This window comes from Chlamydotis macqueenii, chromosome 4, assembly GCF_036417535.1.
Source record: "Chlamydotis macqueenii isolate bChlMac1 chromosome 4, bChlMac1.mat, whole genome shotgun sequence".
NCBI classification, from domain to species: Eukaryota; Metazoa; Chordata; class Aves; order Otidiformes; family Otididae; genus Chlamydotis; species Chlamydotis macqueenii.
In genome coordinates, this window is record NC_141559.1 from 28,471,343 (window position 1) to 28,492,466 (window position 21,124).

At 39.2% G+C, this 21,124-nt stretch overlaps 1 protein-coding gene across 2 annotated transcripts in view; it reads left to right on the forward strand.

The window, feature by feature from the left end:
- PPP3CA (protein phosphatase 3 catalytic subunit alpha) overlaps window positions 1-21,124 on the forward strand; it is a 201,936-nt gene that overhangs the window by 166,030 nt on the left and 14,782 nt on the right. Inside the window, exons 7-11 of one of the 2 annotated variants that reach the window (XM_086746761.1) lie at window positions 796-873; window positions 2,718-2,812; window positions 11,907-12,032; window positions 14,714-14,788; window positions 20,032-20,058. In XM_086746761.1, coding sequence (XP_086602887.1) covers window positions 796-873; window positions 2,718-2,812; window positions 11,907-12,032; window positions 14,714-14,788; window positions 20,032-20,058 — 401 coding nt within the window. The remainder of the gene's footprint in view (window positions 1-795; window positions 874-2,717; window positions 2,813-11,906; window positions 12,033-14,713; window positions 14,789-20,031; window positions 20,059-21,124) is intronic. The other variant, XM_086746763.1, reaches the window with a different exon arrangement.

A 21,124-nucleotide genomic window follows, 5' to 3' on the forward strand; every position in this document is an offset into this window, starting at 1 on the left:
TCAAAACTGCATACAAGTTAGGCTATGTTTTGTTTTTCTTGTATGTATTTTTCTTAGGTATTCGGTGTCTTAAACGGCAAGAATGGGTTTCAGGGTACTGAGGTTGTAAGAAGCGGCTCCTCTGTTCTCCTTGAAAGCAACACTGTCCATGTGCAGTGAAAAATACGATTGAGAAATTCTCACCATTTTCACCTAATTATTTTGTTTTCACTCAAACAGTAGAACATGTCTCAGAAAGATATATTCGGTGGGCACACTTTTGGGGTTTCAGAAGTCACAGAATTTACATTTTAAGTTGCCAAGGGATAATTCCTGTTTACCGAGGAGATGAAGGTCAGGCGATCAAACAGTTTGGAGACTGATTTGTCTTTCTTCTTTCTGTCTTTCTCTCTCTCTTTTTGCACACCAGCTTATTATCTGGTGTCTGTAAGCAGCCTGTGCATACTGTGGTTAGTGGGTGAGAAGGTGTTCTGTTGTGAGCAACCATTACATCACATTTTTCTTCTTCTGAGTACATCGAATCTTAAAGTATAATAAAAGAAATTATTTCTGACAAGCAATAAGGTGATTGTTGTTATGTAATGAATTGCAGCTTTCCAGAGTTCCTTTCCACGCAGTGATGGGGTTGGAGAAAAACTGTGCTGCTTCTAGTGTTGGCTCTACTGAAATCTGCCTGCAGGGCAGGGGCTGATTTCATGAATGATGCATTTTGGATGAAACATTTTTTCAAAATCTAGAGCTAAATGTGATGCTTCTGGTAGTGACGTAACAGGTGCTCTTATTTTCTTCCAACAGTTACCCCGCTGTATGTGAATTCCTACAGCACAATAACTTGTTATCTATACTCCGAGCTCATGAAGCCCAAGATGCTGGGTAAGTACGTGTGGAGAGGGGACACTAGCAATGGATAATGGCTTACCGTTGTCAAACAGAGCGAGGAAAGCAAGAACAACTGAGTGAGAAAGAAGTGGAAAACTTAATTTTAAGTTGCAACAACTCTCACTTTTTATTAATGCTACAAAAACGTACACTGGTATTAGAATGTCTTTTACATTATTATTACTGAGTTACAGGACTTAATGAATCCTCATATATCCCACTTACTTAGCCTTAGTGATTTTGAGTGGCATAAAATGACCAAAAATTTCCTGTATGCCAAACTTGGGAAGGAAAACAAATTCAGCTCAGAAAAAAAAGTTTTGCAGATGTGCTTGAGACTTCTGACACACCGATTGCCACAATGCCTGGGAAGCAGTTTGGCTCACAAAGGCCAGAACTGTCATCTCCTAAGTCTTTCACACTCACCTGAGAATTCTCGGCCTACTGGTTTTATGCTTTGTCAAGAAAATAAACTTGTGGAACTCAGTAGCCAAAAATGATTGTATGCAGGAGTATCAATAATGAATTTAAGGAGTTTATTAAGGCACTGTGTGCAAAAACAATCCAGGTCAACCACCGGGTGGTGTTGATGGTTCCCTTATTGCCAGTGCAAAGATAGAATTTTTTTATGCTGCTTTAAAAAATGATTAAAAATTATCTATTCATTAAAATGTACCATACTTGTGAGATTTTTAATGAGGGATTGGTATCTGAATAAATAGCTTTGCATATCTTGCATAAATTATTAATATATTTATTTGGAGGTAGGAAATTTACCCAACCTGTATAGTAATGAAAGATAAAGTATTGAGATTATAGAAATGAGGTTGATACTCACAATGCATATAAAAAGCTGTTACAAGTGTTGAATTATCACATACTTTAAAACCTCAATGCAATTAAAAGCAAGATAGTACTCTGTCAAAAATAACTGGCATGAAAGGGTAATGAAATTTCATTTTTATTGTATTCCTTTCCAATAAAGGGTGAAAAATAAAATTTTGTAGAAGGGATTGCATTGAACCTGTACAATGGTTTCAGTGCAACTATTGTGGCTGTTAAGCCAAATTGTTCAGTTTCTTGTACCTGAAGACTAAAGAGCAGCATTTGGTGTTACATATGTCTTAGTAAGACAAAAGTACTGTTTGGTTGGTTTGCTTTCAGTTACTTGCAGGTTTAATGCTTGATTGGTTATATGTTAGTCTGATAAGCCTTTTATTTTTCACAAGGCAGCAAGGTTAGGTAATGAAAACAGGCAAGCATTAATAAACTGGCTAATAGACTGCATGAGATTAAACACAGCACTGAAAATCTTGGACCCCCTGTTTCCCCTCCCCTTCTCCTACTTTCCACCTCCTCTGGCCTTGCCGTCACTTGGGTGCCCAGAGAGGGCAGGCAGCTGGAGGCTCATGGAGGATGTGCACTCCTCTTCTGAAGGCAGCACCATGCATCGCCAAGGCAGGTGCTGGTGCTTGCCTTCGCCTGCGGAGGGAAAGTCTGGGGACATCCTGGACTGCGTGCACATAAAGGCCACCTGGCTCCAGAGACAGGCACTGAGCTAACTCGTAAGAAAAACCACCTCTGGCTCGCTAAATTTTAGACAGAGACACTACTTTCGAGCATGGTGTGGATCCTGGCCATCCCAAGTGGATATAATAAATAAACTTGCAGGAAATATTTTTTCCATGGCTTTAAAAAGCATATATGCATGTGTTTCCATCTTGGCATTTGTTAACAGCCAGTGCACTAATGTGCTAGGGTTTTTTGCTATGTATATGGTCAGTAACAAATATACATACAACATTGGGCAATGATTAGAATCTTCTCTTTCCTTTTAGGTATCGTATGTACAGGAAAAGCCAAACAACAGGCTTCCCTTCACTAATCACAATTTTTTCAGCACCAAACTATCTAGATGTATACAATAACAAAGGTAAGAATTTAATTCCTGTTAATATATAGTAGACTGTACTTCTCTTTACTGAAATGTATTACATTTGTTTTCTTTTTCACTCCTTTATCTATCAGTTTGTGCCCATTTTGTCCCTCTCTTTATTAGTTCATGTCCATTCCATTTATTGCATAATAGAAATCTAATTAAATTTATTTCAGGCAGGTGTATGCCTCTGAACGTAACTGTAGATTCTAATATGCCTTAGGATACTTCTGTATTTTGACTACAAGTTATTATGTAAGTGTTACAGAGGAAGTAAAACTGAAAACAGCTCTATTAACTAAGAGAAATGTATTAGGAAATGCTGTGGGTGCGATGTTCAGAGCCCAGTGTTTCTTATAATTAATTATTTGTCCCTTTGCTTCTTTCCAATAAAATTAATGGAGTTTGTATATGCAAACCCTCTAGCCAGCTAACAAACTTTGACAGATCATCAGTGGATAAAGCACGAGATAGATACTGTCTGAGTTCCCTTTGTTTTGGATTTTTTAATCACTTGAAAACTATTATGTAGGAAATGAAATATCATTAGCCAAAAAAAAACCCCCAGAAGTTTACTAGTCACTCTATAAAGACTCCACTGAGTACAAGTGTTTGTTTTTTTGTTTATTGCATCCTCTGAAATTTCCTCTGGTGAACTGGAAAAAAAAAAAAGCCATGTTTCTAAAAATAAAGCATTCTAATAAACCTGTCCTCATATATCTTGAAATGAGCACTAATGTTTAGTTTCTCTTATTCCCAGTAAAGCTAAAGTTATTTGTGTTCCTCTGTGAGCAAAACAAAATTATATTTTCTCAATGATATTCTTGAAAATAGCTCCATTGCAGAGAGATCAGTCTTCAGTAAGAAGAGATACTTTAATTTGGATGCTTGCATGCAAAGGGAGTAAGCAATTGTTAATTTTTTTTTTTCAACTTGCAAAATTTTATATTATAAAACTTATAATCTAAAGGCTGCTAGATCATGAATTGTATTCAAGGGAAGGAAACATAGCACTGTTAGATAATGGGGTTTTGTATGCTTTGGTATTCTCAATTCCAAACTTGTGGAAAAATTAATAAAAGCATTCTGCAAAAAAAACATGCAAGGAGACCTGTCAGTAGCTACTTTTGTAAAAGTAAAGAATATAGGGACTCTAACAACCCAAAAAGTGCAGCTTGAAACAAGGAGTGTGTTCATTTTCTTGGCAGCATCCTTCTGATGGTAGAAAAGCGTGTTTACTCTCTGGTTTGGCTGCTTTGGGTAGAAGGCAGACCGAGGACGGGTCTGTACAAATAAGGTGACAGAAAGTGTTCACTTTTTGTTTCTTAGTGCATGGAGGCAGTTCTGTGCACATGAAGGCACTGGGTGAACAATGTGAGATTTTTATCATGAAGACAAATGATAAAAATAAAGAAAGCAATGATTTCTAATATTCAAAATCTCGCGTTTGAAACCACAGCGTTTGGGTGGTGAAGGGAAATGCCTCTCCGTTATCTCTGTTTCAGAAGAGAGGGTCATTTCCCTTGTTCTAGAATGCTCTGCTGTGGCAGGCAGGTCTTAAAACTGGTGGAAAGCCTTTCCTGGTGTAAGGCTGTGGGCCAGCTGCTGAGAGGCGCTGGTTATCTGCAGTCACGGCTGAGGTTTGGGTGCGCTGCTGGTGATACCTGCTCTGAGCGAGCTCAGGCAAATCAGCCGCGGTGCGAGATCAGCACCAGTGTGCCACTCTTGAATGTACGACATGTTGTAAATGTAGAGGCTGACCTTTAGCAGCTTTGTAATGAATTTCTGTTGGGTTTAACTGCCTTCTTTTCTCTCATTAGAGGTTTTGACGCATTATTTCATGTGACTGATGGCACTGGCTCTTGGCACTTAAAGTCCATCATGCCTAGTTTTTCATGCTGCATTGCTTATGGATCTTCATCTGGGTAGTGTTTGGGTGCTTGCTTCCCTCTTCAAGAAAGAAAAACACCATCATCCTCAATCAGTCCAAAACATGGCTACTTGTTGGCTTTCTTGATTTGCAGCAGATGAATTAACTAAGAACACAAAGCTGCTGTCTGACTGGTTTCAGGAGGCAAAGGAAGGCTTTTCCATCTAGAGGTGTTACAGGGCAGTTGCTCTAGCTGGCTCATCGTGCAGTTGTGCAGAACCTGTTTGATTTTTACAGATCATTTGGGATTTCAGTTACTGTCAGTCCATGGGAAAGGAGTTACTCTCCTACTACTAAGTGCTTTCCTTTCTAGTATGCATTCTTACTATGCTTCTGGCTGTCACTTAGGTAATAAAGTCACCCTAAATAAATTCCTGAGAGGCTCAATCTCCCACTGACACGAATCGGTCATTTTTAAACGCAGTGTTGTTTAAGAAAAACACATTTTTTAAAAAATCTACAAGAGGCTAGGAATGCTCTTTTCTACCCCAGGTTTATAGTTCTTATACCCATTAAAGCAGATGTACTTTCTTGCACTACTTCAAACCACTTCAGAAGGAATGGGCTTGGTTGCCAACTTTATCCAAGGGTTTATTCAGTCCCTGCTGGAGAGATACGTGCTCAAGAGCAGCAGGGAGTCAACATTCTCAGAGCAAAAGGAGAGTTGGCAGAAGTAGCTGAAGATAAGCACAAGACCGTGTTCAGTATATCCGCTGTTAAGAATGCTGCTGCGGGCCCTCTGCATGGGCTGTCTCACAGTACTGACCCGCCATGGGAATCTCTTTTGGCTTTGCTCCACAGGATTCTGGCACCGAAGGGAGTTTTCTGTTTCCTTGTGGTTACTGGTCATTGCCTTGTGCAGGCTGCGTGTGTAATTCGTCCATCATGTGGCTGCTGGTCCTGTCGCAACCCCAGCCCACACACACGCACAACTTCGGGTGCCAAAGTGAGGTTTTTCAATTAGGAGGCTCCTGTCAGGAGTTCTCTGCATAGTTCATGGAGAAGGCAAGATATGCTTTTGGAGGTAATTCAGAGACTCAGAAACTGCCTAGGGATGGGGAGCCTAGTGTCTTTCCTCTTTCCAAGACTATGTTTCATTATTGTTATTAGTGCTTTCCATATTCATTGTAATGGAGAACATTGGCAAAGGGGAAGAATTTATACACGTGTTTTTAGGCAACTTCTGAGCTTCTGTTCATTGTCTTCATAGCTTTCTCAGACATTTCTGCTCTCATTTCTATTATTAAAAGGCATAAAGAAAAAGATACTTCAAGATTATTATTAAAACTTGTTTCAAGAAATATCGGTGCATTGGTGATTTTGTAAGACTACTCCTTCTGGAGAGAATCAAAACTCCTCATGCAAGAAGATAAATGTTAATTGGATTGCGATAGTTACCTTGTGACTTCAGGGCCTCGAAGAGAGGCTGTGCTGATCAAGAAACTGAGAAAGTTGTGTAAGTACAAGTTTACCCCTGGATTTAAGGGTGCCCATCACCAGCAGAAATTCTCTATGGCCACAGAATAAGAGGGTGCCAAAATTCACTGCGTTGTATGATCTGCTGGCCTTGTACCATGCCTAAACTTTCATTTCAAAATTTAATATTTCATAATGTCTTAATTAGGGCTTCCTGTAATACTGTTCATGCCATGATTAAAAAAAAAAGAAAATCAAGTGAAAGATTTTACAGAAGTTCTACAGAGACAGACAATTTATTTGTACATCATTGGCAGTACTCATATTTTGTTGTCTGGCTGTCACTTCAGTAAGTGCATGCTTTTTGGCTGAGTGAACAATTTTAACTAGCTGTCTAAAGACAGACTATTATCTTTTGAACACTTTTAAAAGGTTTTTTAGTGGTGAGATAAGCGCCAGAGAATCTGAAGCTATTGAAAAAAATGTGATGTCTCTTCCAACATGCTACAGTGTACACGTAGTGTTGCTGAAAGGAAAAGCAGATGATGAGGGAGAGAAACAAAGAAAGTATGCAGGGGAGTTTGGGATACTAAAAAAAAAAATCAAAACCAGCTGTACATTGGTATGCTTGTTAACGTATCGGATAAGTAATACGTCAATGAAGCGTGTATAAACTATCAGCATCAGGTATACCATAGACACACATTAAGAACTGTACCTGATCCAAATGGATCTAACAGGAAAATTATTTTCGTATTGGAAAAAAGCAGAGTAATATACCTGGAAGACAAGGATGATCTTTGAGAAATAATAGCGGTAGAAACGCAGTGTAACCTTCTGTTTGCCCTATCAGTTTTCTTTAATGCTTTCTCTCTGCTGTTGTGATGAGGCCTTGTCATGGAAACAAAAGCTTCTAAAGAGGAGCTGTCAGGGTATCTAGGCCATCTCATTGCCGACACAGAGAAGTTTGCCAGAAGTGATTTTTGCAGTCTGACAAAATCTTGAATGCTAGTGCACTGTTTCTTTGGAAAATGCAATTGCACATTTGAAATAAAAAACTTCAGAATTTTCTAAGGGGAGGATTTTACCAACTGCAGTTAGCCCCACATCTGTATTGGATATTTACATCATCACCTTGTCTAGTAAGTCATTTTTTCCTTTGATAACGTTTAAACTCTCTTAAGCAATTTACTAACCCTTATCCCTGACCTATCTCGGGCAGCAAACACAGTGGTTACTTAGCAACTCTGCTAGAGGAGAAGGCACTGTTCCCAGTTGCGCAGTTAATGCTGAAGTTAATTTGGCACTATATCAGAAATTGAAATTCTTTCTTAGGTATGAAGAACTTGAGAGACCTTTCACTGCATTTCTTTTCTAAATGCAGGATGAGTTTTCTGAAAAAAAATAGGGGAAAATCAGTTAACTTGTTTGCTAAAATTATTTTGAGTTTATCTAAAAACATGTAGTTCATTCTGGGCTAGTATTCCTACCGTGCTCATTATTTTTTTCCTCTGATGGAAATGTTGTCAGTTAATTTTCACTGAAAAATGATTCAGCAGATCTTGAAGCAGGATATATGAAATGTCTATGGGTAATTCTGAACTCTTCCTCACACAGATTAATGTTGTTCACATTGCTTAGGACCTTAATCCACCTTCCAACATACAGGCTTTTAAAGCACTATTTCAGATGCTAGAAGGATCTGAGATATCCACTCAGACTTGAAAGTTGAGAAGGAGGAGACAGGGGTGCTCTGGGCTCATCTTTAACAGAGGGAGACCAAGGAGATGCCTCAGTGGGTCTCGGACGGCGCTGGGTGTTTGTATTTGACCCTGAGAAGGTTAGAAGAGCCATCTTCATTTCTAGCTGAAGGAAGGAGGTTTCTTACCTGCACATTTTTCACCAGCCGTGTTTCCATGCTTAGGTACCAACATTAAATGCTTAAAGCTAAACAGAATGAATGCCTTTTGCTTGCTGCATTAGTGTTTCATTTCACTCTAATGTGATTTCAGCATCTGATATCTCAGTTTACTAGCATTGGAAAGAAGTATAATGTCATTTGGGATATCTGCACATCTTCACTTTACAAAACATTAGCTTCTAAAACTCATTTACAACAGCAAGTACCAAAATTAGGTTAAAATGTGTGTGGCTGTTAAGAATAATAAAATAAGATTCTTGCTCTGGTCAGTGATTATACATGATAAAACTGTGACTGGTGGCTCGGTCTGCTAGCATCTGCCTGAGTATACATTTGGAAAGAAAAGTACAGGAGTTGCAGCCTGGAATAATAAGCAACTGAACTTGGAAATGTTGGAGAGAGTTTTGTTTTCCTCAGTTACGGGTTTCGTAACCAAATGAACCCATCCCACTTTCTTCTGTCTCCTCCATCAGCGCAACAGGCAATGTTGTAGCCGTATAATCTTCCAAAGATTCCTGCTTTTTCAGGGCAGCTGGGTTCTCCTGTAGCTGCTTAGACATCAAGTTAACGTGAACTAAGAAATGAAGCAAAGGTTAAACCCCTAAACATTTTCTGAGCCAACACAGCGGGTCAAGAAGAGCTATGACTGAAAGAAAGCAAGGAGCCAGGAAAGCTCAGGGAAACTCCTGCTGTCTGAGAAGCATTTTCTTCTTAATCCAGGTGAAGTCTCTTCTGGCTACTAAGCAGTAGCCGGAACTGCACAATCATGACAAGAGCCGGTTTGTTTAATGTTAAATATCATCAGAACTTGCTTTTGTAAGATATTCAGGTATTTAAATTAATAAGGTGGTGTGAAGATTTTTCTTTACAGTAATCTCAAAATATATTCTCTTCCTTTAAAATAAAATGACAAAATAAAGCCATTTGTAGTTAATTTGATGTTTTCCAGCTGTTCTGCTTATGGTTCAGGCTTTTTTAGAGGCTAGTTTAAAAAGTTCATTGTAAAAAATGATTTATTCAACTTTCACAGAATTTAGAAATAGACTTAATGGATAAATTGAAGAAATAGTGAGAAAGGAAACTACCTCAGCTCACTAAGATGATGAAGCTGAAGTTTTAGTCTTTCTAAATGAAACTTCACAACCATTAAGTGGTCCTTTTTGTGTGGTTTTGACTCATTTTTGCTATAAAACCACAGACTATTTAGTTTTTACTGTGCAATTGTGTTAGTGTAATAGAAGGAGAATGATTTTTGATCTGCTGTATGTAATTTCAGCCAAAAAGTGATGGAAATATTAAGAGCATCGACACTAGTTTTCTCATTTTCACTAATGGCCTTATTAAGCCTTTTTTATTTTCCCGAGAAGCAGAATGGCTGCCAGCTGTCAGACTAGGATGGGCAAGAGTCAAATGTGGTTTATTTCAATGGAGAGTGTCTTCCTGGCAAAGGTTTGCCGAAGTGTTAGCGAGCTGTTTCCTGTGTGTATCTGTGAGGAGGCTTGAGAAACTCCCAGGCCACTCTGAACTCTGTCATCAGCCACAGAATGGAAGACATTTAGCAACTTATTAAATTTTTGTGGGAGGGAATGGTCTAGTGCATCAAAAAAAGTTTCTTGTCTGATTCACACACGGTTTAGTCAATGAAAGGAGGTGAATAATTAGAAGAAATTGTTAACCCCCTTCAGCTAGCATTGTGATACACTACATTTCCTACGGTGCTGTGGCATATTGCAGTTGTGCAACTTCGTCACCAGTGCTGATAACCAGCCCCTGGAACTACATTCCTCCCTGGGTAGCCACAGGTGAGAAGGCTGGAGGAAAGGGGAAATCACTCCTTCTCTATAGGTTTTTGGTGTGGTATGTTTCTGCCATACTTTTGATTCATGCTTTTTCATAATTTATGAAGGCATTGTCATGTGTGTTCCTTCCTTGATTCATTTTTCTTTGACTGAAGCTGAGGAGGACCATTCTGAAGGTCACAGGTTACTAGATCTCATCAGTATGGCTTAATTCTTAGCTTAAAAAGGCAAGTTGAGGCTGATTTATGTAAAGTTACATACGTAGTCTTCCAGTACATGCAGTATATTGTCTCTAGCCTAAAAAGTATTTGGTGACTGCTCATATACAGCTACAGAACTAGAACTGCTACAAGATCAGGTGAGGACCAGCAAGATGTAGTGAAGTCAGCACTTAATGAGAGTAAGCATCTGAGCAACAATTGTGTTCAGAGCTATATATAAGTGATAGCACTGAGATGACCAGCAAACTTCATGTGAAGTTTACTGAACTGTCTTTAAAAAGTGCAACTGCACTCTGATGTTTCCAGTAATAAAAATGTAAAGTGCCAGCACTTTTTACAGTGGATGGAAACTTCAGCTTGCGTTGACTGTTTTAACCCCATGTTGATTGAAGATCTTCCCTGCAGTCTCCTGTAACTGTATTGTTTAAAATCTTCTGTTTCTTTGTGTTCAGGATAGTTATGAGTCCCTTTGGTTTTAGGTGGTCGTCTCAAAATGACCTTTTTCTCCATGAGCAAAAAATTACTTGCTTTTCTGTTTGACAAATGGCTCTGTTCATATCCAAGAGCACGTGTATTCTGTGCCTGTGCAATTTAGAAATTACTGAATTTCAGGAAACAGGTTCTGTAAATTAAAATATACCCCAATTAGGTGAGAGATACTGTTACCAGGTTGAGTAACTCCATTAGTAAGATTTACTTTCATAGAATCATAGAATACTTAGGCTTGGAAGGGACCTTCAAAGGTCATCTAGTCCAACCCCCCTGCAAGGAGCAGGGACATCTTCAACCAGATCAGGTTGCTCAGAGCCTCATCCAACCTGACCTTGAATGTTTCCAGGGATGTGGCTTCCACCACCTCTCTGGGCAACCTGTTCCAGTGTTTCACCACCCTTCGTTGTAAAAAATTTTTTCTTAATATCTAATCTAAATCTACCTCCCTCTGTTTTGAAACCATTACCCCTAGTCCTGTCACAACAGGCAGTACTGAAGAGTCTCTCCCAGTCTTTCCTGTGGGCCCCCTTGAGGTACTGGAAGACCGCTGTCAGGTCTCCCCAGAGCCTTCTCTTCTCCAGGCTGAACAGCCCCAACTCTCTCAGCTTGTCCTCATAGGAAAGGTGCTCCAGCCCTTTTATCATCAACCTGGAGTCCATTAACACAAGTTAACACTGAACTTGGCTATGGTATAAGTATCTATATTTCTGCCTGTTAGCAAATGTAGTCTTTTTGTGCATGTATATGTTGACAAGAATGATATGAATTTTAAGTGATGCAAGACAAATCTTAGTAGTATTCATTCATACCATAGGGAGCACAGTCTTGTGTTTGAATAATGTGAGAAGAAAGTATTATCTGTTGTACAATACCATGAATCACATATGTTGAAAAAGTTCAGCAAAATTCAGACTCTGAGTAATAAACGCTGTTCTCTGTTACCTCCAAAGTAAGCTTGTGAGGAGCTCAGACAACTGTGTGAATTGGGTGGTTGTGGATACTCTGCCTCGTTCCCTGCTGGTGACAGATCCCAGAGCCTACGTTTATGACTACTCAAAGTTATTAATTCACTTACCAACTCATCTTAGTGCCAGGGAAAGCTGAAGACACCACTTTCAGATTGGAAATGGCTTGCAACTTCTTTGAGGCTGTATCCTATTACAACTAGCAGTCAAGTGCTGCCCCTGGGTCAAGTGGTTGAAAGCTGGTGAGCAGCTCTGCAGGCTGTGCACGCTATGAGCGTTACTGGCCCGGTAGCCAGTCACATGATGTGGCTGATGGTTCTTTTCTTTCTTTCCTTTCTCCCTTCTAGCTGCAGTATTGAAATATGAGAACAACGTTATGAATATCAGACAGTTCAACTGCTCCCCTCATCCATACTGGCTTCCAAACTTCATGGATGTGTTTACCTGGTCCTTGCCGTTTGTGGGTGAGAAAGGTATGTGAATTGGCTCTTTTCGTAGAAACTGAAAAATGGTTTCTAAGTCACTGTGCATGTTACCTTGTGTATTTGAAATGACAAGAATAATTTAAAGACAGAGTACTTGCTTTCCAGGACAAATTTGAAGAAAAAGGCCTCAGAGAGGCAAGCAATTACCAATCGTTAATCACACTTCTCATATGTTTTTATAATTTCCACTCTTTCCAGGATATGATGCCGTTATGTTTCTGCTGTAGAAATAGATATAATAGCATTGCAAGCCAGAGGTGAATTCACTGGATAAAATTCTTATTATTTGTTCTTTTATAAGCTTTCGGGCATTCCCTTGGATATTGCTTACTGCTCAAGGGACATCACAACAGACTTCACTACATGGTGGTTGCATCCTTACCCAGCTAACCTTTCTGATAACCCATCTACTCTGATGATGGGTTGCTTTTTCACCAGCAAACACAGAGCTGGTGATGCTAACACCCAGTCTATTCCTTGAGAGAGTAGAGAGATGGCAGGAAGAAAAAAAACCTGCTCCTCGGCCCCTTCTCCGCCCAGGGCGTGGAGTCCCTCGTTGCTGGTGAAGACTCTAAAGAACATAAAAGATGTTTTATTGAAACACGATGTTCTTGATGTTGCCTGAAGACAACTTCATGCTATGAATGGCAAGCTCACAAAAGGCATGAAAACACTTTGGACTGACATATTAAATGAATGCATAATGCAAACTGCTTAAACCCCAAGTCATTTTATTCAGGGCCTTACTTTGATCCATCCATTATAGTGCATTGCTGCAACAGCAATTACTGCCAGAAAACTATAATAAACTCTTAAAAGCTGCTTGGAATAACAATTCTCTCTTAACAGGCAACTGGAAATACAGCCAGCTGTGACTCTTACCTGCAGTCATGACTGGCTTTGTTTTCAGCTGCTCTTTTGTACAAGGAAAGCCACTGGTGAGACGCCTGAGGTCTCTGTGAACAAAGCAGACAGACAATAAAATAGGGATTAACAAAGAGTAGACAGCTGTTTCCACTAATGGAGACATTACATAATCCACGCTGACGCGTGTTGCAGACTCTTGTGAAGCAGATAAAATGCTTTCATTGGCCATAAACTCCGCCAGGCCGTTTCTAGGAGAGACCAGTCCTCAGATGTTCAGTAAGGTCATTTTTTTCAGAGGGTTCCCACCAGTGGCCTCCTGAGGTGGTGCTACAGAATATGTGGTCAGATTTGTTGAGGTTCGGAGACTGTGAAATTTGCCTCCTTCTTTTTTCTTGGGTTTGGTTTTTTTGGTTTTTTTTTTCCCCTCCTTTATGTCTTCGCAGTGGTCACTCTTACCAACTGCCTGGAAATTTTGAGGCCCCGAGAAGTGAATTCAGTGTTCTCCCTTTCTCTGCAAAACAAAACTCATGGATGTAAGAGTTGATGTTCTGCACAGCTTTTTATTTCTTTCTTTCCTTTTTTTTTTTTTAATAGATTTTTTTTTCCCTTAAAGGCCAACCAAGGTAGGAAGCTGTTAGTTTCACTGGTGGTTGTTAATGTGGAAAGTCTTTCCACTAATCCTGTCAAAAGACAGTATTAAATCCTTCACTAATGTAGGAAAAAATATAGCTGTGTCCCACCCTTATAATGTGCTAAGCCATCATAGTTGTCACAGAAGAGCATTTTAATAACCACTTGATTACAAAATTTAAACTTTCAACCTGTGTAGCTAGTGCAAGGCTAGACGTGCCTGGTAACCCTTTTAATGATGCTTACTACATGTAGATGTAGTGCAGTTTTTCTCAATCCTCTAATGATTTCACATTTTACCTCATACCTTTGGCTTTTTTGAACTTTAAATTCCATTTCCTTGGTTACAATTTTCCTTTTTTGCTGGGTTTTTTTTGGGTTTTTTTGACTGTTCTTACTCTGTGTGCTCTCTGGTTAGTGTCTCACTGTTACCTTTCCGGAAGGAGCTGGGACAACGTAGGGGTAGCCTGAGGCTGACCCTTCCGTGCCCGAGTTGCAAAGTAAGCAAGCTGAATGTATTCTGAATTCACAAATAATTTTGTTTCTATTGAACATAGAATAGTTCCAGCTGGAAGGGACCTGCAGTGATCATCTAGTCCGTTTGTCCTGGATCTCGAGGGATGCTGCCTCTTTGTAGACAACTGACGGGTTAATGCTGTGTTAAACTGAAAATACAATGTCCAAAACCTGCATAAATAAATAAATATTCTGTGGTTCCTCTTGCTGTAACTTTTCTCAATTGAAATGTTGTTCCATTTGCCAAGCAGGGAATTCAAATCCTGCTGCAATGTAGCAGCAAGAAGAGAGTGGTCAGTTCTGCTGTCCAAGTTGAGTGAAAGGCAAAAATGTGTTGAGGGGGAGAAAACAAAAGTTACCTAGTTCATTGGCAATTGCAAAATGAGAGATTGTTAAAACATTATTTTTTTTTATGGTCTATTTGTTGGAGTGTTTATTATATTTGGAAAAATTTTTATGGAGACCTGTACCTTTTCTTAACTACACGAGACACTCCAAGCTTATATTATTATGTGCATATAACAAGGTCCGTGTTGTTTAAAAAGTAGGTGCCATTACTGTACTGAATTTTCATTAACACTGCTACAGCTAGAGTTTGCTCTCTGCCAGACCAGGGAAGCTTAACAGCAACGTTTTGCATCTGTTTTCCGTTTTAGTGACAGAGATGCTGGTAAACGTCCTGAACATCTGCTCAGATGATGAACTGGGGACAGAGGAAGACGGGTTTGATGGTAAGAGCCTCCTGCCCTTGTTTGAGATTGTTTGCCTTGAAACTGCTTTGAAAGTTCATTTACTAACGCTGGGGTAATTTTCTGGGTCCTGGTCAAGTTCTGTGCTGCTGAAAGCAACTTTTGTGCTGGACTCCGGTGGATTTCTTACTGCATGCTTTGGAATGAATTAATGGGACTTCTGCCCTGTTCTAAACCTTTCCTTGGTCTCAGTCTTTTGGTGGAGGAAAAAAAAAAAAAAAACAAAGTATTTCCCTCCATGAAATCTGAGTTGTGTTGTCATGAAGGGGTCAGATATTTAATTTATGCATACGATCCCAGGGATTCCCATAGGAAGTTTAATTACATCAATTGAGTGATCTTCCTGCACTGAAATAATTTCCTGCAAAGCTCCTTCCAAAACGTTAGTCCTGTAACTTTGGAAGACTTATACTTGAAATATTTCTTCATTAGCTGCATCTTTTAATGCACTTGTGTATCTCAAAGGCTTGAAGAAGCCATATAATCAATAAAAATAAGCATGCAAACACAGATAGAGAATATTCTGACCTGACATTTCTGCTCAGAAGAGAGGAATGGTGACACTGTTGTCACTTGGATTGAAGGTTATATGATGATAAGTTGCCTTGTACCTATTGGTTTGACTGTAAAGAATACTTTATATCTTGCAATTTGGGGATTCTTGGAAGTGAATTTATTTTATTAGACATTATTTTCTATTAGATTGTGCAAGAGTAAATTGCAACTCTCCAGAATGTCCCTTCTCAATTGAAAAAAAAATCTCATGCATCCCTAACGTTACTTTGAATGCTTTTCACATTTTGGTTTTTTAAAAAAAAAAAAAAATCTACGAAAAGAGCAGAAATATTAAAAAAAAAAAAAAAAAAAAACAAACAAAAAAAAACAAACCCTGGAAAAATCTACCACTACCAAATATTCTCAAGATGTTTGTAGATAGAATGAATGAAGTAAGACAAATATTTAATGAAGTTGTAATTAATAATTAAACTTCTTTCTGAGTCTTTATGTTTAATCTTTGCAAGAGGAAACTAGATCATGGGTTTTGACACGTTTCCTTTGCGATGGAGAAGGGTATGGATGATAGTGCTTTGCTTTTACTCTGAAAAGCCAGATGGAATTCCCTGTTCTGTATCCTCCACAGAGCGTGGACGTGTACAATTATCTTGCAGGACTTGGGACAAAGACTGGATTTATTGAAACCAGTAATCAGCAGAGAGAAGAAAACACCTGTTTGAATATTGTGCCCAGTTTTTTCTCATGAAATTTAAATAAGTAGCTACTGTGTAATTAAAGCAACGTGTGAAACAGTACAGAGGCATACAATGAGTAAAAACTGTGTCAAATTAACTACAGTAGCAAGAAAAACGTGCTTAAAATCCTTGGCTCAAGAAAGCACTTAAGCGCAGGCTGAAATCCTACTGAATGCAATGCCAAAGCAAAGGCTTTATGGGAAGGAATTTTAAATTAGTTCAGCATTAGCCTAATACTTTCTTTTAAAATTGTACTATGAACTTCCATTGGGCATGGACAGGCCAATGCCTATAGTCCTTTTCTAAAATTTTCCTTCATCAGCATTCCCATGCCAAAGTTACAGTTCAGGAGCATGTTTTCAAAAGCAGAGTCACAAATGGCAAGGCGTTAGGGCTCTCTGGGGACAGCAGCCCTCTCCAGCTGCAGGACATCTCCGTATCTGCTGCGGTTTTTCTGGGAGGAGGGTGAACCCCCCGGCTCCCCAGGAGTTTTACCACAACACTCCTCCAGACGTGGAGTTTGCGGCATTGCAGGTGTCTAAGCAGAGAGGCAGGCTGAAGTCCTCTGGGCTTGCATGTGTATGTACTGCATAATGATATGAAACAGCGTTGAAATTTCCAGATGAGGAATAATTAAACCATTCCTGCTACTGTGATGCTGATACCATTGTCTAAATCTGCTTTCAGATTGTTTCTGTATGAACGTGTTCTCTGTGTAAAGCATTATGTTAAGAAAGATATTAGAAATGTCATCTTCTTTAGCATGTGTAGTTAAAACCAGAGCTGGTGTATGTTCGTGTCTGCTCTCCCGATAATCCCCTTAGAGCTGGGAACGGCATCCGTGGTGCTGGTGCTGCAGCTTGCTGTGGGTGCACGCCTGTACCTCCAGCCCGCTGGAAGCAGTGGGCTCCTGGGGATCATGCGCATGGAAGAGACTGAAGGATTCGTGCATAAAAGTAAATTTGAGGGCTGATTTAAATTTAAATAGAGGCTGGTCTCTTTAATGATTTCCTGGTGGGTTCTGATTTATTATCTGTACAACAAAGGAAAACCCTCTTTCTCTCAGAAATAGTTGAGTTCCCTCTCTTTCCTTCTTTTTTTTTTTCCCTTAGAGCTTTGCCTTTGGTGGAGAAACTGCAAGATTTATTTAATTTGTGTTCTTGATGAAACAGACTGGAATGATTATCAGCTTAAAACTGTTTCTGTAAGGGCTGTATACTGACAATCTTGTAGTGGTTCAGGATTTCCACTGTTCTTCTTCAATCATTTCTGTCCAGCTTCCTTGGAGGACTGCAGTAGCACAGTCCTGTTTGCCCACATTTTTCTTCAGCAGTGTTTCCCATAGGAGGAAATGCCTGATATCTGCAACACCAGATGCATTTTGTTTGATGGAATGATTCTTTAAAATCATGGCTTATTTTTATATCCTCAGTAATTTTCAGGGCTCGCTGCTGATTTCCTTTCTCTCCTTGCAGTTTGAACATGCCCTGACCTGGGTTCCCACATGTAATGAGAATGATCCATCACTATGGTTTGCACTGATCATTCATTTGTTATCTTCTCTTACACTTTTTTGCCCTCTGTCTTCCCTTCTCACTTTGCCCTTCAAAACAAAGCCCCATCGGTATTGTCTGACCTCACTGCATGGTGTTCTTGTGAGCCCTTTTTTTTTTAATCATTATTTTTGGTTCTGAGTCATGCATGTTGCATCTAGCCATGAGCAGGATGCTCAACAGCATGTATTCCCTTTTTTCCCCTCTCTCTGGGTTTTGGGGTTTTTTTTTTGTTTTTTTTTTTCCTCTCTCCTTTCCCCTGAAGGAGACAGATCATGGGGATCTGATCAATTTGTTGTAGGCAGTTTCTCTGTATGTTTAGTGGGAGAAAGCCTAAATGGCAATCGTAGTGCCCTTTAGCCCGTACCTCCCTGCTGGGCTGTATTGGACTTTTGGTTTCGCTTGCTTTAAAAATGAGACGATGTGATTAGTCAAGTTTTCCTATCACTGATAGTTTCCTCTTCGTGCGCTTTCTCTTTTCTGTTTGCTATGGTGGTTGCAATGTAATCTGATCCAGCAAAAAATGTCTTGGGTGAACGTTAGCTCATGTGCTGTACGGTTGGTGCATCAAACATATCGCTTAGCAACTGGAGCTGCAAATACTTCTACCCAGCCAGCCTATAGTCGGGGTCCCGTTTATTTTAATTAGCAACATTTCTGGCCTTATGCATTTGATTGAAAAAACTAAGCTGCTAATTAAAAAGGTGCAATAATGTAATAGACAGCTTGACACAAATGCACTGCTTGCTTTGTGTGCATTGCTATCATGATTTGGCACAAAGACACTCCTAAATTACCTGCATTAATTTTTGTATTGCCTTCAACGTTGTAGCTCACAGCCTTCTCATGAAACAAACTGCCGTCACAGCGCTACCTGCAGTATTTATTCCTTGGTGGGAAGAGCTTCCCCAGTAAAGTGCTGTAGTCTGAGCCTCAGGAGAGTTACCGAGTCAAACGTCTCCTGCCAATCACAACCTGGTTCTGCTGTGGACGGTGGTGTACGGGATTTGCCGTAGCTGTTCAGTGCAATAAACTGCACCTGGGGCAAGCTCAGTACCGACTAACACAGAGACTGAGCAAACGCAAAGGCCTCATCAATAAATCTGTCATTTACCAATGCCTTGATAAGGGTGTTCATGATACTGCCTGGGCAGATGCGAGTCTTACCTTTTCCATGAGTTAATTTTTAACTAGGAGAGAAATTGAGGGTTTTTCCCACTGGTTTATGTTTGTTTTGTGATAGGACAAGGGGTAGTAGTTTTAAAACAGAGGGAGGTAGATTCAGACTAGATGTTAGGAAAAAAATTTTTACACTGAGGGTGGTGGAACACTGGAACAGGTTGCCCAGAGAGGTGGTGGATGCCCCATCTCTGGAAACATTCAAGGCCAGGTTGGATGAGGCTCTGAGCAACCTGATCTGGTTGGAGATGTCCCTGCTCCTTGCAGGGAGGTTGGACTAGATGGCCTTTGAAGGTCCCTTCCAACCCTAACCATGCTATAATTCTACAAGATTGGTCTGCAATGTATACCTCCTCTCTGTGAGTTGGTGGCAGAGGGGCATTTTAATGTGATTTATTTATTTATTCATTCATTCGTTCATTTATTTGGCCAGGTATGGTTGTTTCCATGCCCAAAGCATTTTTCCTGTCAGCCACACTACAGCGCGTTGGTGCGCTCTGCCTCTGGACCAAGCTAGCAGCCTGCACTAGATAACCAGTGTCCCCATAACACGTGTCATGGCGCAGTCGTGCCTGCGCATCAAGTGCTGCAATCGTCTTACTCTAAAAAATAGTTGATTTTAAAATGCAATGCCTTGTACCGTGATGGTGTTTGGATTTGATCACTGTAATCTGCTGGACCGTTGGAACAAATGTGTGCATGCAGTAGGTAGCACAGGTTTTGGTAGAAGCAGCAGACATGTCTATGACAGTAAGCTGTTCTTTCAGATATCAGACGTAAATAAACTGGAATAATTGGTTTGATTCCTCGGAGAAAATAGGTGTCATCAGGCAGGCACACCCCAAGTAAACTGGGGGAGGGGGAGGCTGCTTTTGGGAAGTGATTGAGACTTATCAAAGCAACTGCAATAATGTAGGAGAAATGTATGTGTGCAAGGGGTGGAAACACCGAGGCAAAGCTTCACTGCTGGTCTTCTGCCTGCATGTTGGTTTTCTGCAAAACCTACTAACAAGACTTTAAGCTGGAAAGGTTGTTTCTTGATTTTTTTTTTTCTTTTTCCCATCATTCTTAATCTGTTTATTTCCTTTTGGATGTTCCCTGCCTAATTTGTTTCTTTTCTGTTTTTCAGACTTTACTTAAACATTGCCTTTCCATTGATGTTGTCAAATGTTCTGTATTCTTTTTTATTTTCATTCTACAATCACTGATCTTTTTCTTTCCCCTCCCCTTTGGAATTCATAAGAAGATCCTATTTATGCACAGAAGAAAGGTATTAAATAAGTTGGAAGGTTTAATTTTAATTAATTTTGCTAATGCTTAATTAGATAATATATAATATATTAGGATACCAGTGAGAGATTAGATTTGGCTTTTTTTACTCAGTGTTGTTTTCTATCTCTTCAATCCTACATCTGGCTATATTTTCAGAGTTTGTAGTCTTTTTTTCATTGTTCTGTTTCTTAATCTGAAGGCCTAAATGACATTTCATTTAAGTCCTACATATCCAGCTTGCAAGATCTCTATTTGGATGTTACAAATCTGAAATCCAATAGAAATTGTTAAATTACTGAAGTAAGATTCAAAGCTTTTATTCTACCTCCTAAAGAATTTTTACACTCCGATTTTAAACTTGGCTATATTCATGAGGTTTTTTTTAAGTTCCTTCATTAAAATAGAGTTTGTTTAGCTATTGAAAGATGAGTAAAAACTTAAGAGGATATCAGGCAATGTTTGTAAAGACTAAAATTAAATCTTTTACAGGTGGCCAGTTTTCAGGTTATGACCCATTTACTTTCACATAAATGTGTGATTAAGTGTAGCTGAAGTCATTAATAAGGATTTGGAGTAATAGTGAATTTCAGAATACTAAGTTGGAGTATTCACACTTGAAATGTGAGTCTGAGATTTATATATAAATAATTAGGGAATCTAAATACTATATCAAGTTAGTGGTATTCAGTCAAAACTAACAGGGCAATAAAACATTGTTAATATCAAGTGCATTATTTAGCAAATAATGCTTAAAAAAAAAACCAAATACGATAAATAAAATCATTAGTAACATATAGGAAACAAAGAATATTTCAAGTCATTTTCACAGATCTGTTACAAATTAGAAAATTAAGTGGAGACCAAAATCTTTTAAGATATTTTTTAGTAACCTTTTATGTCTATTGATGAGAAACAAAATAATCCCTTTGAGCCGGTTGTGTTTTATGATTAAGTGGATTTTTTTCCATTCTTATTTTATATTTAAGTGTAGGGCGTTGTATTTCACTTCAGTCATAAATTGTATTTCCAGTTTTCAGTTCTTAATTCTTCTAGAAGTTAAACAG